Source organism: Hypomesus nipponensis, chromosome 18 (genome assembly GCF_054491055.1).
Source record: "Hypomesus nipponensis isolate SF chromosome 18, ASM5449105v1, whole genome shotgun sequence".
NCBI lineage: Eukaryota > Metazoa > Chordata > Actinopteri > Osmeriformes > Osmeridae > Hypomesus > Hypomesus nipponensis.
The window spans coordinates 12,830,953-12,845,448 of NC_140378.1; the positions used below are offsets into that span (position 1 = coordinate 12,830,953).

Genomic DNA, 14,496 nt, shown 5'->3' on the forward strand with positions numbered 1-14,496 from the left:
GACTTTGCAGTCACAGAACAGCTTTTGATTTGTATATTTCATTCCACATCAATCAACTGATAATATTTATGAAATCTCTCATAGAAAATGCTCCTCTCCAGATGTCCATTTTAATCATGTGATCGGCAGTTAGTCTGGCATGACAATAATACACAGAAATACTTTATGTACTATTAGGTGTGTGAATAGGTATGTCTGAATTCATTTAATAGTAGCCTACAATAGATCAGCAGCGACACTAATATCCTGAAGCAAGCTTAGCCAACGCAGCCCCATGTCTCTGACCTTTTGCCAGAGAATGTTGTGACAGTCTACTTTACATTACATACTAATGCGATCACAAACAGACTGTGTCCCAATCTGCATATGTCTTCAATTGACATTCCCCGAGAATAGGCTCCAAAGTGTTGTGAATGGGCTCTGTCTGGACTAGAATCTTCCTTTTGGCCCAGGAACAAAGACATCCAGATGCTTTATAGAGCCATAACATCAGAGAGCTGGCATTGTCTCCATTATCATGATGCACTGTATTTCACACACAACACATCCTGAATGATTCAAGGGATAAAAGTGTAATCCAAAGGTATGAAAGACTTGCCTTGCAACAGTGACTCGAGACAGTAGCCAGGCCAAAAGTTGAATGTTTAGAATCTTGACATGTCAAACAATGTCCTTTTGCAGCTAATGTGGTCCTGTCGGGGTTTAGGCTTAGCTAATTGGGGAAGAGTGAGACAGCATGAGGTGTGAGGGGATTTGGGGACAGCACTGATGAGGGCCATCACAGTCAGGGATATCAGAGTGGATTTTTACTGCAGCTAGATGCTTCCACCGCAGCCTGATGGCTGTTTTGACAGTTCTATTGCCAGAAAGGCTGACCTCAACAGTGAATGCAATTCCACTTCTGCTATTCAGAATGAAACACCATTCACGGTAATTGGATTCTTGATTCAAATCATTTCATGTCCCTTGGATCCCAACCAAAATCCTGCAAAACAAATAGCCTGGAAATAAGACTAGGCCTACATGCTTTAATTGGAGCGTAATGGAGTGTTGTGTCTAGAAGGACATCTTTTCAGGCATCAAGTGCCTCTTCGTTCAGATCTGTGTAATTTATTGCAGCAATGGTTCCATTCAGTCTAGATTGCATGAGTCAATAAACCTAGTTCCAAGGCTAAATTATTTTGCCTTGGAACAGCCTTAAAATGCTCATACAGTACTTGGCTCGAGGAGAAAGCAGTTTGACATTGTACACCTGCACAATAGCAATGACCTCATCCTTCAGAGCTGTGTGTTTTTCTGAGATATTATATTGGCTTAGCTGTTCGTGTAGAACAAGTGATGAGGCTGTACTGCTGTTTATTAGAATTGCTGTTAGCGTGAGAGGTGTATTGCTGAATCACCTACACATAAAAAACTACAGCAATAATGTAGATCCATCCATGAAGTGATCACATTGTGTTCCCTTGGATGTTTTGACCACCACTCTCATCATGACAGGAAACACAATTCTCTCCCCAGCTGTGTGTGAGCTCTGTGTCAGAACGGGGAACAGATTAAAGGGATTTAGAATCGGAGGAATTGACTAAGCACCTGGTTTTATCCCTTTGCTAATCTCCTAAAACCTGCCCTCAGTACAACTAATTTTTCATGCAATACTACTGTCTCTGTTAAACCACTGCTCCTGACAGACTATAGCTGCAGGTCACTGGAAGTGCCTCAGTGTTATCATTACATAAGCAGTGAGAGGAGGGATTATTTTATGGGAGGCTTGTCATTTTGTAGACTTCTTTGTTTTGAGATTTACCTTATTGGTGGTCTTTGCTATAGGCCTTTCCCTTGAGATCACAAGAAATGTTTCTGTAATCTGTTTGCCTTATGTAACACACCTTTTGCATGTCTTGAAACAAATGTTGACAAATGTGAATCACAAAACCCCAGCCTGGCATCGCCAGTCCTGATCTGTCTGGTTCCAAGGCTAACACCTTTCAGTACATCTGCTTGAATGTCTTTACAAACCAAGATTCAGACAGCTTGGTCTTGAAAGAGGTGCTTTTACTTCAGAAGTATAACTTATGAATGGCATTTTTCTCTCATGACTGCCTCTCTTCTGAAAGAAGATCTTGAGTTGTAGTACCTGACAACATCCTCTTGACATTATATAAAAAGATTAGATTGAATCCTGTTCAATCTCAATCCAATCCTGAACCTCCATTGGAAGTTTGCATAAAGATTAAACTACAATTGTAAGACATTATAGAATGTCTTCTCCAGGGCATAAACTCAGAAGAATTGATGTATTTTCCTTGGCATCATTGTTTGTGTCTCAGAAGGATTAGCTGTCCACTCATCTCTATCCATTCCCATGTTCCCTGACGTCATGATCTAATGTTGTTCTAGTTTTGATGCCTTTTGTTCTATCCTAGCGCTGCAAACATGTTTTTGGGGTTCTCACATTCATGCCTGTTTAAATCTATACGTTTATATTTTATCTCTGACACCACAGTGCATGAAAACAACAATATAAAGCCACAAAAACATTCATGTTTTGCACAGATTTGCTTGAAGTAAATGGCAGCATGCCAAGTGAGTTTAGTAACCCCAATTCACATTAATGTGTTTGTTCTGAAATTGTCAAAGAGTTCTGTTCTGTTGAATCAAAGAGATGAAGCCTTTGCTAGTTTGTCCCATGGCTCTTTGTTTTAGCTTTTATGCACGCGCATGGCTGGCAACACAGTCCAAATCCAGATCAACCTGAGAGCCCAGGAACACTGATCATCACTGATGTTGCTGCTAGATACCAGTGCAGTAAGTTTCCAAGATCTGCAACAGGACTGTAAGAGTTGTATTATGAACTGTGAATATCACTGTGCTATGACACATTTTATTGTGCAGTCTAAATGTAGAGGATTCTGGTTTATTTAAGTAACAGGTGGCCTAAAGATTATATATGTTAACTAGAACCGCAGATGTGACCATGATGACACATTTCATATTTTGAATTGCACTTGTAATTGTTAAACATGTAGTTTCCTTCATTTTTGCTAAGATTTAAGATTTGCAATAACGAAGACACTTTTTACTTTGAGTTTCTAAGAAGATTTATTGAGAATACAGGGATCAGGAGATTTGATCAGGTGAGAAGAGGAGAGCTGATGCAAACAGATGAGGAATCCATCACGGTTTATGACTGAAGTTAGTCCTTGAGTGTCACACAAGTAAGTTGTTGGAATTCACTTGGATTTTCCTTGACTTGACTTTTTCATCTCACAACAGCAAGGGTAAAAACAATGAAAACCTACAAAATACATATCAAAGTATTGGAGAGAGAAATTTACCTTTTTTTCTTTCCTTTGGGACAGAATCAAGGAGATGGAAATCTTCTACACTACAATGTCCACACACTGTGTTTGCAGTGTGGCTCAGTGACTGTCTGAGGTTAGTTGAGTCCTGTGGTGTCCCACTCCCAGCGCAGTGTGGGCTGGTCGGTGGCCAGAGCAGCCCTCAGACAGCCGTTCTGCTCCTCCAACACAGACTCCACAAACACCACGTGTCTGGTGCTCTGGGATTTGGCCACATCCCTTTGGCCCAACGAAGGGGAAAATATAGAGGAGAGGGTGGAGGGGTCATGAGTGGAGACGGGCATGCCTGGGGGGAGAGGCTGTTTGCAGCACCCACAGCGACAAGGGGTCAGATAGAGGTACATGAGGATAAGGACCAGGGTTACCACACAGCCCAGTAATGTGGTGTAGCCTGTGCTGAACGAGTCCACTGTGGCTCGCACTACGGTCACATTCACCTCCCTGGTGGCGTTGAGCATATGTTTATGGTCCAGAGCCGTGCACACGTACATGCCGGAGTCATTCATCTTGGCTGCAGGGATCTCCAAGGTGCCATTAGGGAAGAGGCTAATGAGGCTGTCATTACTGCTGAGGGTAATGTACTCCTGGTTAGGTGAGAGCCATGTAAATGAAAGTTCTTTCCCTTTGACGGAAGTTTGACAGTCCAGGCGCACCCTCTCCCCCTCGTACACAACCAGGCTGGAGATCAGCACAGTCACAGGCAGGGAGACTGCCCGCCCCAGGGTGCAGTTCTGAAAGAAGTGGGAGTGTTGAAGGAAACGGATGGCAGCACGCGGGTCCCCGTAGATCAGGCAGGTGAGATCGTCCATGAAGTCCTTCACCGAGTCGAAGCCCCTCTGCTCCCAGTGCCAGAACACACCATACATGGAGCAGTCACATGCCAGAGAGTTGTTTTGAAGGTACAGGCCTTTCTGGACCGATCCTGGCAGAGCCTTCACATCCTCCCAGGGCAGTGCTGTCATGCGGTTAGAGGACAGGTCCAGCATGGTGAGGAAGGGATGGCTGTGGTCCTGGATGGAGAAGAAGGGAAAGTCTGTGATCTGGTTGAGGCTGAAGTAAGCCTTCTTTAAATTCCCCAACCCTCTCAGCATGCCACTCTCCACACGTATGATCCTGTTGTTGTACAGTAGCAGCTCCTCTAGCCTCCACAGCCCCTGGAAGTAGTGCTGCTCCACCACGTGCAGCTTGTTGGAAGAAAGGTCCAGATGCCGGAGGCTGGAGGCATTGTGGAAGACATCTGAGCCCAGGGTGGTGAGCTGGTTGTGGGCTAGGCGAAGGGTGTCTAGCCGGGGCAGTCTGGAAAAGCTGCCTGAGCCCAGCCATGCTAGGCGGTTGTAGCTGAGGTCAAGTGTGGAAGTGGTGGGGGGCAGGAGGATAGGCAGTCTGGTCAGGCTGCTGGAGCCACAGCTGACAGAGTCTGCTGTACAGAGGCAGATGGAGGGGCAAGTCCCCTCAGAGCAGCCCAGCAGGAGGAGGCAGAGCAGCACCACAGCACTGCCAGGACCCAAACCCCGGGTCATCCTGCTCTGGTCCTAGTTCCCTGAACAGTGTTTATCTCAGACGATCTGCCTGCTGAAAATGCATGGATACAAATGTCATGGCAGATACAGGGCCTTTGTTACAAATAGACTCCAAGATGTGTGTACCATGTGCTTGATATTTCTAGACTTTTAAGGAAAATCTTACAATCTAACCCTAATGAATCCCTACAAATTTACAACTACTAGACACTTAAAATTGAATAATTAAAGATTAGTGGGGATGATGGTCATTAACATTTCATAAGTACTAAAGTAATTACCACACTAGACACATATTCCAAAGTCATTAAATAATGTAATGAGTTTTACCTCTTTGCTTCAAGACAATGTCTCATCGGCAGGAAGTAAGGTGACACAGAGCTCGCAATTGTCACTGCAGAATACTTGAGAAAGAATGGCACCAACTGAGTCATTCCCGTTCTGAATGTGGTGAGAATGACTGACGCCACGCCAAGAGTCGAGAGCAGCAGCCGTGCTTCAAAGTTTTCACACTTTCAAACCAACAAGTTCTCTCTTGCACCTCGATGTCCTAAACGAGTAGCCAAAACAACACTTTTACTTTCTAGTGGATTTTCTTCTGCTTAAACATGTATTCCATCAGTCCTCTACACAGTTGTCTGAGAGCCACAGAGTTGTTTTCGAATCCTCTTCACCAGGCGCTGTATTAATGAGACAGAATGTTCTAGTCTCCACTCATTGCTGTCCAGTCAGAAAGTTCCTCTGATATCTCTCTCCCTGCCCTGGCTGAGAGCAGAGCCCAACAAACATCCTGCAGCGTGCAGCGGTGTGTTAGAACAACGAGAGATCACTTAATCTCTCCCAATCCCCTCCTCCTCCTGCTGTCTGTCATTTAGAGACCAGCCTAGTGTCTTCCTCTCTCCATGATTAAATAATGATGGTGGTATCCCTTCTCTCTCTCTCTCTCTCTCTCTCTCTCTCTCTCTCTCTCTCTCTCTCTCTCTCTCTCTCTCTCTCTCTCTCTCTCTCTCTCTCTCTCTCTCTCTCTCTCTCTCTCTCTCTCTCTCTCTCTCTCTCTTCCTCACCTACCTCTAAATGGTTTTCAGAGGATGAAGATTATGTTATGTAAAAGAGGTTGTCATCACAACTGTAACATCTCCACCATTTTGACTTGTTGTGGATATATATAATTTACTTTTAGTTTTAGTTGGTGGTTTAAAATTGAATTGTCAATATCCCCTCCCTCTCAGTGGATTTGGATTTGGCAAGAATATGTCAATCCCTCTCCACCCACCTCTCTTGCATACTGTGTCGATCTGCTTAAACATTCGTTTGCTCTATTCAATGGTTTTGGCTGTATTTCGTTTGTTTTGTGCCTCTATTCCTCCTCCTGGTTCCTCTTCTCCTTGGATTGCCTTCCTATGTTTTCTCTCTCTCTTTCTCTCTGACTCCCCCTCTCCAGCTTTTGGCTGGCTAGAGGGTGTCCATGCTTCTTGGTCACGGTGGTCCTGACAGCTCTGATTCCTGTCACAGCACATTAGGTTTGCCTCCCAGCAGCCACCTCCACACTACCACCCATAGCCTCTGGTGCTCCACTCACTCCCACTCCCTCTTCACAGGCTTTCAGCCAGCCGGCCCCCGGTGGGCTGATGTGTGCGGATGGGCTTTACTTTCTAATAATGGTAAGGGGGAGATAGTGTGAGGGGCCCAGATGGAGTTGGGTGAGGTTGCATTCAGACACCTCCAGATGTAAGCAGAACCTTAGATAGGGGATTTACACAAAATGTTGTCCCTAGGCTGCCATAGGTTTGTAGGAACTAATCAGAGATGCACACATATTCACCCACGCATCCCACATATAACCTGCTAAGAGTACTTTAAAAAGATTTTTCTCTGAGGTATGGCTCTAAATGTGATTTGTCTGCCGTCTCCCTCTGGGATGACCCCTCATCCCTTAGACAATTTAAATATGCATGTGCCATTGAATATTTATGCAGAACGTACTGTACAACATATATCATTTACATACATTTTAAATGGACTGCTCCCACCACACATATGCAATAAATCTATTTAATCTTACAGATGAAACCTGTCCACGCCAAATATGTTTTTCTTCACTAACTACGTAGATGAGTCATAGTCCTGTGTTGGCTCCGTGTCTCTCTAGGGAGAGTCTCTGGTGCTAATGTTACACATCTGTGTTTAGAGTGTGTGTTTTGTAAGTAGCAAAGTCAGAATGAATAATCACAGGTGTGTATGTGTGTGTGTGTGTGTGTGTGTGTTTGTTTGTTTTGTTTGGCAGCCATGGGGCATTTGTTCAAGGGAAATGGGATTGCTCAGAGTTCACGCACATTAATGCCTGATGGTTTTCCAAAATGGTTACTTCTTCATGCATTGTGATGTCAAGTCCCTTTGATTTGTGGCATATTGAATTCTGTTGTGTGAAACATCTTGCTACCATTGTGCTGCAAAAATAACTATTAAAAAATCCAGAAGGGATGGTACACTTTGCAATGACCCATACAATATAAATAACTTGTGTGCATGTTTTCCTGAGCACTTGTGTATATGTGTGGGCATGTGTATGTCTGCATGTCATGTGTGTACTTGTGCAGACTTAACTCCCTGCTCGCAGCACAAACTGTGCTGTAAAACCCTTCATTTGCCCTGTGACAACGAATCCTGTCTATCATCCTGCTTTGCAAATCCTGCCTCCTCCTCCACCCGCCTGTATTTGATTAGAATGAGCGTATGCAAACTAGGGCTCTTAAATCAGCCAGGTTCAGAGTGGACCTCAAAGCTTAAACCCTGACCCGCATGCTTCCTGCTCCCAGCAGTAAGTGATTTTCTCTTTCCCATCTGCTGCAGAGGAAACACCACAGCACAGGGAATTGTGGGCTCTTCTCTTGTCCTTGAGATGGAGGGTACAGTATCTATCTTTGTGCTGAGTTGATAAAGCTTACCTGCCCTACTGAGAATTCAGTCTGGATGTGGAACTCACACCCTCTAGTTCAGAGGCACTCATTATTTCTACTCATTTATTTTGACAAAGTCATAGACTGTATTATGGACTGTTTAAGTATCCCCTCAAGTCTATTGTGGCAGTGTAGAAAAGGGCTGAGGAAAACATGGGTAGTCTGTCAAAGCACCAGGAGCAGGGATACAGCAGAGCTGAGCCATGAGGCTGTTTGACTGTTGTATTGAAACAGGGGACATTTGTGAACAACTCTGTAAACACGTATTCTTTTGTGTCAGCTGAAGTGTGTGTATAGCCTCCTGCGCTCTACCTGCCTTCCATGAGAACCTGAGAATATAAACCTCATATTCATTTACTGTTTTAACAGCTTTCTGTTGGCCTGGCAGACTGCCAGATACACACATTTGAATGAGTCAGCTCCAGGATGAATCGCAGAAGAGTTGGCGGAATATATTTCTGACTACCACCATTTCTCTCTTTCTCTTGGCAATATAGAGGAGCTCTAAACTACTGTATATAAACGATATACAATATACACTAAAAGATGAGTTTACAAATGTTTACAATGTCTCTGGGGTTGTGGATCCACTGCCTTGGTCTGCCTACTACTGACGACTCAAAGCTGTCATGATGGAAAGGTCACTTCTCTCAATGGTTGTTGTCCACAATTATATCTCATTTGACAGTGAGTATGTTAATCCCTAGTTGATGGGAAGTCATGATGACTGACAGAGTAAGTGAAGGTGGTGCAACCGTGTTCGACTACTCTGTAGTACACACCCCATCTAGTGGCTACAAGAAGACCTCAGAGTGAAAAGCATTGAACACACCATCTAGTGGTATGTAAAGTAACCGTAATCAAAATATCAACAATGTTTCACTACAAAATAATACTTCTCTGCCATGTTGATACAGATGCAATGTTTTCATCTCTGTACTGAGTACAGACATGTACTGTAATTTATCTTCAAGGCCAAACTCAAGGCTGAGTTTCTCTCAGGCCTCAGCATCAAACACCTTGCAGTTACTGTGTTCAGCATGCAAGTCCTTCACCACAGGAACATATCAATACACTTGGCTGTGTGTGGGATGGAAGGCTAAGCTACTTGTGGTTTTAATGTTCAAAAGCCCCTGCCAAATATGTTGATTGCAAGCGATTTCAATTAAACCTCCAAGGGGTTAATATTGCTGGCTGCTTCCTCCTTTCCCCACTCCTTCAGGGTATCTAATTACGCCTATGTGTTTGTAGGTGGTTATACTTAAGCAATGGCTCCACTCCTGTCTTTGTGGTCACATTACTGAGGGATATGGCTTGTGAAATGAGAGCACTGAGTACTCTGCTATCAGAGATTGTGCTATAAAACATGATGGGCCAGAACAAGAGTAAATTGTCGTGACTGTGAAGTGGCCGTCTCTCTTCATCTCTTCCTCCTCCTCATCCTCCTCCTCTCGCTCGTCTTCTCTCATCCTCTCTCAGCGTGGCACCTCCTATTCAGCCCTCATCTCCTCTCCTTTTTCTTTCTCACCTCAAATATCCTTTTACTCTCCTCCTCCTCTGCTGTCGTCTATCCTCTCATCTCCTAGAATCTTGTCGCATCTCTTCCCTCCATCGCACCCACTCTTTCATCTTCTGCCCTGTGGTTATCAGCCGAGGAAGACAGGACCTGAGCAGACTCCAGATCTCCTGCTCTTGCCTCCATCACGTACAGTATGGGAGGTGATCCACATTTCACAGAAAAGCCATTCCGCCCCCTTGACCAATGGGGATTACCGTACGTGATCATATTATTGTATGTCATTACGGCTGTAAAATGAATCATGTGATTGCTAGAGAAATGATGCAGATACATCTTCTGATGATGCACGCTAGAGAAAGAGAGAGTTAAAGTCAAGACTTGGAAAGTGAGAGAGAGCGAAGTGTGTTTGTAAAAGGCTGTGAAAGCAAGTATAAGCAAGACACTACAAGCCTAGTTCTGTATTGTGACTGTTAATACAAGGATGTGTGGAAAGGGGATAGTTAGTCACACATACAGTTGATGTGGAGTACTTTTATGATGGCACTCATCTCCAGAACTGAGACAATGCTGCCACCTGTGCTGCTGCGGTGTGTGGGCTCTCTGCAGAGCCCCACCCCAGGGGGCATGTGAGGGGATGAGACAATGGCACTTCCATTAAGGATCTCCAGGGCCATCCTCAGAAAATGAAACCTTCTCTGAACAGGTAACTCAATTTAACTCCTGGCCGCCTTCTCCTGTGCTACAAGCACAAATACTTTCCCAGCTGATTGGATGAGGTAACAGAGCATAGCCGGAGTCACAGGGTGCAACAGGACACGGCCGCTTCGCCTAAATTGCATGGACATTGTCAGGGGAGTCTTTTCAGTCCCACAGATGGAAGAAGAAGAAGGAAGACACGAGCAGAAAGGCTCAAGTTTTTTCACTTATTTTCAATCAATGGAATAGACTGCCTTTAATCAGGGAGGTATCGAGTGCTGAAGATGGCAAAATGGAGGATTGGTCACCTGGAACCATGCCCATCTCTCCACTGTACAGACTAGAATTATACTGGATCTGCAAACAGTCACATTCAGTATGAGCAGATATGAAGGTGAAACAGTTGGCAATTCATACTTTTATACTGTCTGAAAGTAGGAGGAAGTCATGGATAAAGTAAAAACTGTAACTACACGGCAGTTATTCGTGCCTGGTTGTAATTCTAGGCGTTGTCCTTAGCCCTTCAGAGAAGTACATTTGGAATGACTGGATTTTGATGAGACTGGAAGTGAATAGGTTGACTTGCATGGGAGCTGGGCATCACCGATGGTTATAAAACACATCTCCACATTTGGACAATGAGATAAATTTGAGCCAATGACAGGGAGCGTTCATTTCAACAGTCCTCATTATAAGTCACTAACTTCCTAGCTTTCTTATTAGCCTGCTGGGTAATTGTTCTCAGGCTAAATTACATAACGATAACGTTGACCTTTTCTCAGTCCTGTTTAGTAGTCTGAGCCAGTGGATCCAGGAAAGTCAATTTGATGAACGGAATTTAATGTGGAGCTCAATAATGCTATCTTGCATCCATTATTAATTAGAATAAAAAACTTATCACGGTTAATTATTGCAAATGCAAACCAAATGCAATACAATGAAAATTTGAGAACCTGTGGGTATTCCAGAGTGATGGATGTAGTGTTCCTCCTGTCCTCTGGTATCAGACTCCATTCAGCTGTTGAATCATCCTGTAGGAACACAGACTCAAGAGTCCAGAGAGTGAACCTGGGAGAAGATGGGATGCTAAACGCTTGGAGATACTGTCTAGTCTTGTGAAATGAGGTGATGAGGTTCCATCGAACAGCAGTCCTTTTATAGGTCCTTTTCCACATTTACTCCATTATTTATTCAGACCAGATCTTTCAGCCCATTGTCTCCAAGTTCTTATTCCAAGCCTATAGTGCATTAGGGTGTCCCAAATCAAAACAGAACCCCACATTGATCACTCACTTTGATAGTTATTGAGCCTCCACTCTCCCTCAGACCAGAAGTAATGATTGAAATATAAAAAAACAACTGAAAAGTGATGCTGAGCCCCAGGTTCCACCACAGAAATGGCTGTGTCATTTCATGCTTTCATGCTTTTCCATGCTGTGAGGGAGACGTAGAATGAGTGGGTGAAAGGAAGAGAAAGAAATAGAGGGAGAGAGAAAGAAGTTAGTGAGACTGATTGTGGCCTGCAGAGGTTTGCCGTTAAGCTCACCAAATTGCATTATGAGATTTTCAATAAGATTGCAACCATCAAATTGTAAATACGGACACAGGCCTCCTTCCCCTCCTCTGTCTCCATCTCCACCAGGTGCAACATGTTTCTGAGATCCAATCTGGCTACAAGGCCACCAGGAGCTTTTACTTATTGCTCGGATCCCAGAACAAATCATAAGCCCAGCAAATTTCATGGGTTGGTTCGCCTGGGGAGTGGCTGGAGGCTGGGGGGCTCAGATTTGCTTTGTTGTTTGAGTGATTACACAATGATTACCAGGCGCTGCATACTGTGGCGTTGTGTGTGTGCCGCTGCACAAGGGCACTGGTGGGATTTACACTGTTCTTCATTATGAAAATTTAAATAGCCTTGCTGATAAAGCCTATCCAATATAAAACCCTTTTTCAATAGATTACTGTCGCCCTGCAAGGCTAAACCCTCATCACAGGCCAAGGCTAATGAGAGATAAGGAGATGGAGATACGAGGGGAGGACTCTGCACTCTGTAGCAACACACAAGCATGGCTGTTCAAGACTAAGCCCGCGCCAACAGTTATTACTGAAGACTTTGTGAGAAAGCAAATATCAGTGTTGAGAGGTGTGGGTGTAAGGAGATGAACTAAGAGAGAATGAGTGGGAGCCCATCTGTCATTGCAGTCTGGGTAGAGTTGGCCCTCTCCCCTCTGTTTTGATTATTTCCTTATCTCTCTCCGGCTGGCTGGCAGTGAGTAACAGTGACCCGCCGGATTGCTTCCTGGACCATATTTTCTGGGATGACTCCTGTGTTGCCGTCCACTCCTGAGGTCACTGGATTTATACAAGGCCTTACAAATCCCCCAAACACTCAGAGACTGGCTGCTCCATGAACAAAAGTGGATTTAGATTCAACAAAAGGCCCTTTAAAGATGTTGGTTTATGTTGGAATGCTTTGGCAAGGCAATGGAATTCAAATGAACATGGTTTATGATTGTGTGTGGGTTGTGGGTGTGAAGTCAGGAAACGCCAGGGACATTTGACTGTGAAATGAAACATCTACAGTCTCTTTGTATGGTTTTGTGTGCACATAGCTGTGTAGCTGTGACTTAATAGTCATGTGCAGTCACTGAAATGTAATTGGCTTTCTCTCTGTCTCTCTCTGTCTCTCTCTGTCTCTCTCTGTCTCTCTCTCTCTCTCTCTCTCTCTCTCTCTCTCTCTCTTTCTCTCTCTTTCTCTCTCTCTCTCTCTCTCTCTCTCTCTCTCTCTCTCTCTCTCTCTCTCTCTCATACACACACACAGATACGCTCACGTACTCTCACACATTCATAAACTCGTGCACACACGTGTTCATGCTTGCCATTCACCTCACAATCCCTCTTTAGCTTGTTACCTTTATCGATGTGACATTAGTCCCTGCCTCGCTTACGTCCTGTCCCACATGTAAACAGTGTCTTTGAAGTCTTCCTGTCGTTACTGTAAAAGCCTCGCCACCTTTAATGACGGAGGGAAGAGACAAGACCTGGGAGAAATATTAGCTCAGCAAGGTCACCGCAGACAAGGCCCCATCTGTCTCCTGGAAGCCTCTGTGTGTTCCAGACCCTTACATTACTGTGGCCCCAAGGCATGGGAAATGGATCATCAATCTGATTTAGAGAGCTCCAGGCCAATGCTGTAATTTCTGAGCTGAATAACACTGGTTTGTCCTCCCACCTGCTATCTCAGGTATATTCCTAATGTCTGGTGATGTTAAACTGCCTCATATGGGACTGTCATGTCTCCCAGACCTTCACAGTTGCTCAAATCACATTAGATCACAACAGGACTCCTTTTACTATCAAGTTTTAGAGAAAGAAGGAGCTGATGCAGTAGAACTGTTGTGTGCAGTGATCGGATGTGAGGCCGATGGAGTGGCACAGTAAGCTATAGCAGCGGTTGTTATATAAGTGCCTGTCTTTTCACTGAGCAGGATGGTTATATATATAAACTATTGTTGAAGATGATTCTCTGTGACAGTCATGAAGTTTAAGTTAGTCTGTAAACTGACTAGCAATTCACCAGACACCATTTAAAAGTGCATCAGCCATGCCTGAGTAACAAAAATCCAACCTTTCCTCTATCTCTTTTCCTCTCTTTTCTCTCTCTCTCTCTTTTTCTCTCTCTCTCTCTCTCTCTCTCTCTCTCTTCTCTCTCTCTCTCTCTCTCTCTCTCTCTCTCTCTCTCTCTCTCTCTCTCTCTCTCTCTTTCTCTCTCTCTTTCTCTCTCTCTCTCTTGCTCACTCCTTCTCCATCCTCTCCCCTCCCCTCTCTTCCTTCCTATCGTGTTAGAGAGGATTCGGTGTTCTTTACTGGAGCTGACACAGGGGAATTTGGTGTGAACGTTACTGGCCTAACCACTGGTCTGTTTATAATGAGCTTCTAATGCATTAGATACCCAGATGTAAAGTTAGCTTTTTCAGTCTGCCGACACAACCTATGGATAATATTACAGAGAAGGGAATGTTTGAAATGTAGCCAAAGGAGTCTCCTTTGTGTGCTTCAGCTGCCCAAACTTACACATGTGAAGTGTAACTTGCCATCTAATGTTTGAACATGAGGTGTATCCTCGCCCTCTCTCTGATTTATGTCATTTTCTTTTCACGCCGGGTTTCTCCCCTCCCTTATGTTCTGGCAGTCTTCTTATCAACAGTGCCCACCTATGACACCTCCCATGAGCTGCTCTCGCACCAGCAAATGTCACGTTTGTCTGCCAATGTAAATTGGCCTAGCTGCTAGAGAGAGAGAGAGGGAGAGAGAGAGAGAAAGAGAGAGAGAGAGAGAGAGAGAGAGAGAGAGAGAGAGTCAATATGAGGGGGCAGGTTGTCTCCACAATGCAGGGCGTTAAGGGATCCCGTGAAAGCAGCTTCTTTCCGCTTCCCAGCCCTCTA

General features: G+C 44.4%; 1 protein-coding gene across 1 annotated transcript; it reads right to left on the minus strand.

The window, feature by feature from the left end:
- Positions 1–3,141: 3,141 nt before the first annotated feature.
- Positions 3,142–4,879, minus strand: LOC146252201 (amphoterin-induced protein 3). Its single transcript, XM_084680960.1, has one exon. The coding sequence runs from the start codon at positions 4,877–4,879 to the stop codon at positions 3,437–3,439; it is 1,443 nt and encodes a 480-aa protein (XP_084537086.1). The 3' UTR covers positions 3,142–3,436.
- Between the last annotated feature and the right edge of the window lie 9,617 nt (positions 4,880–14,496).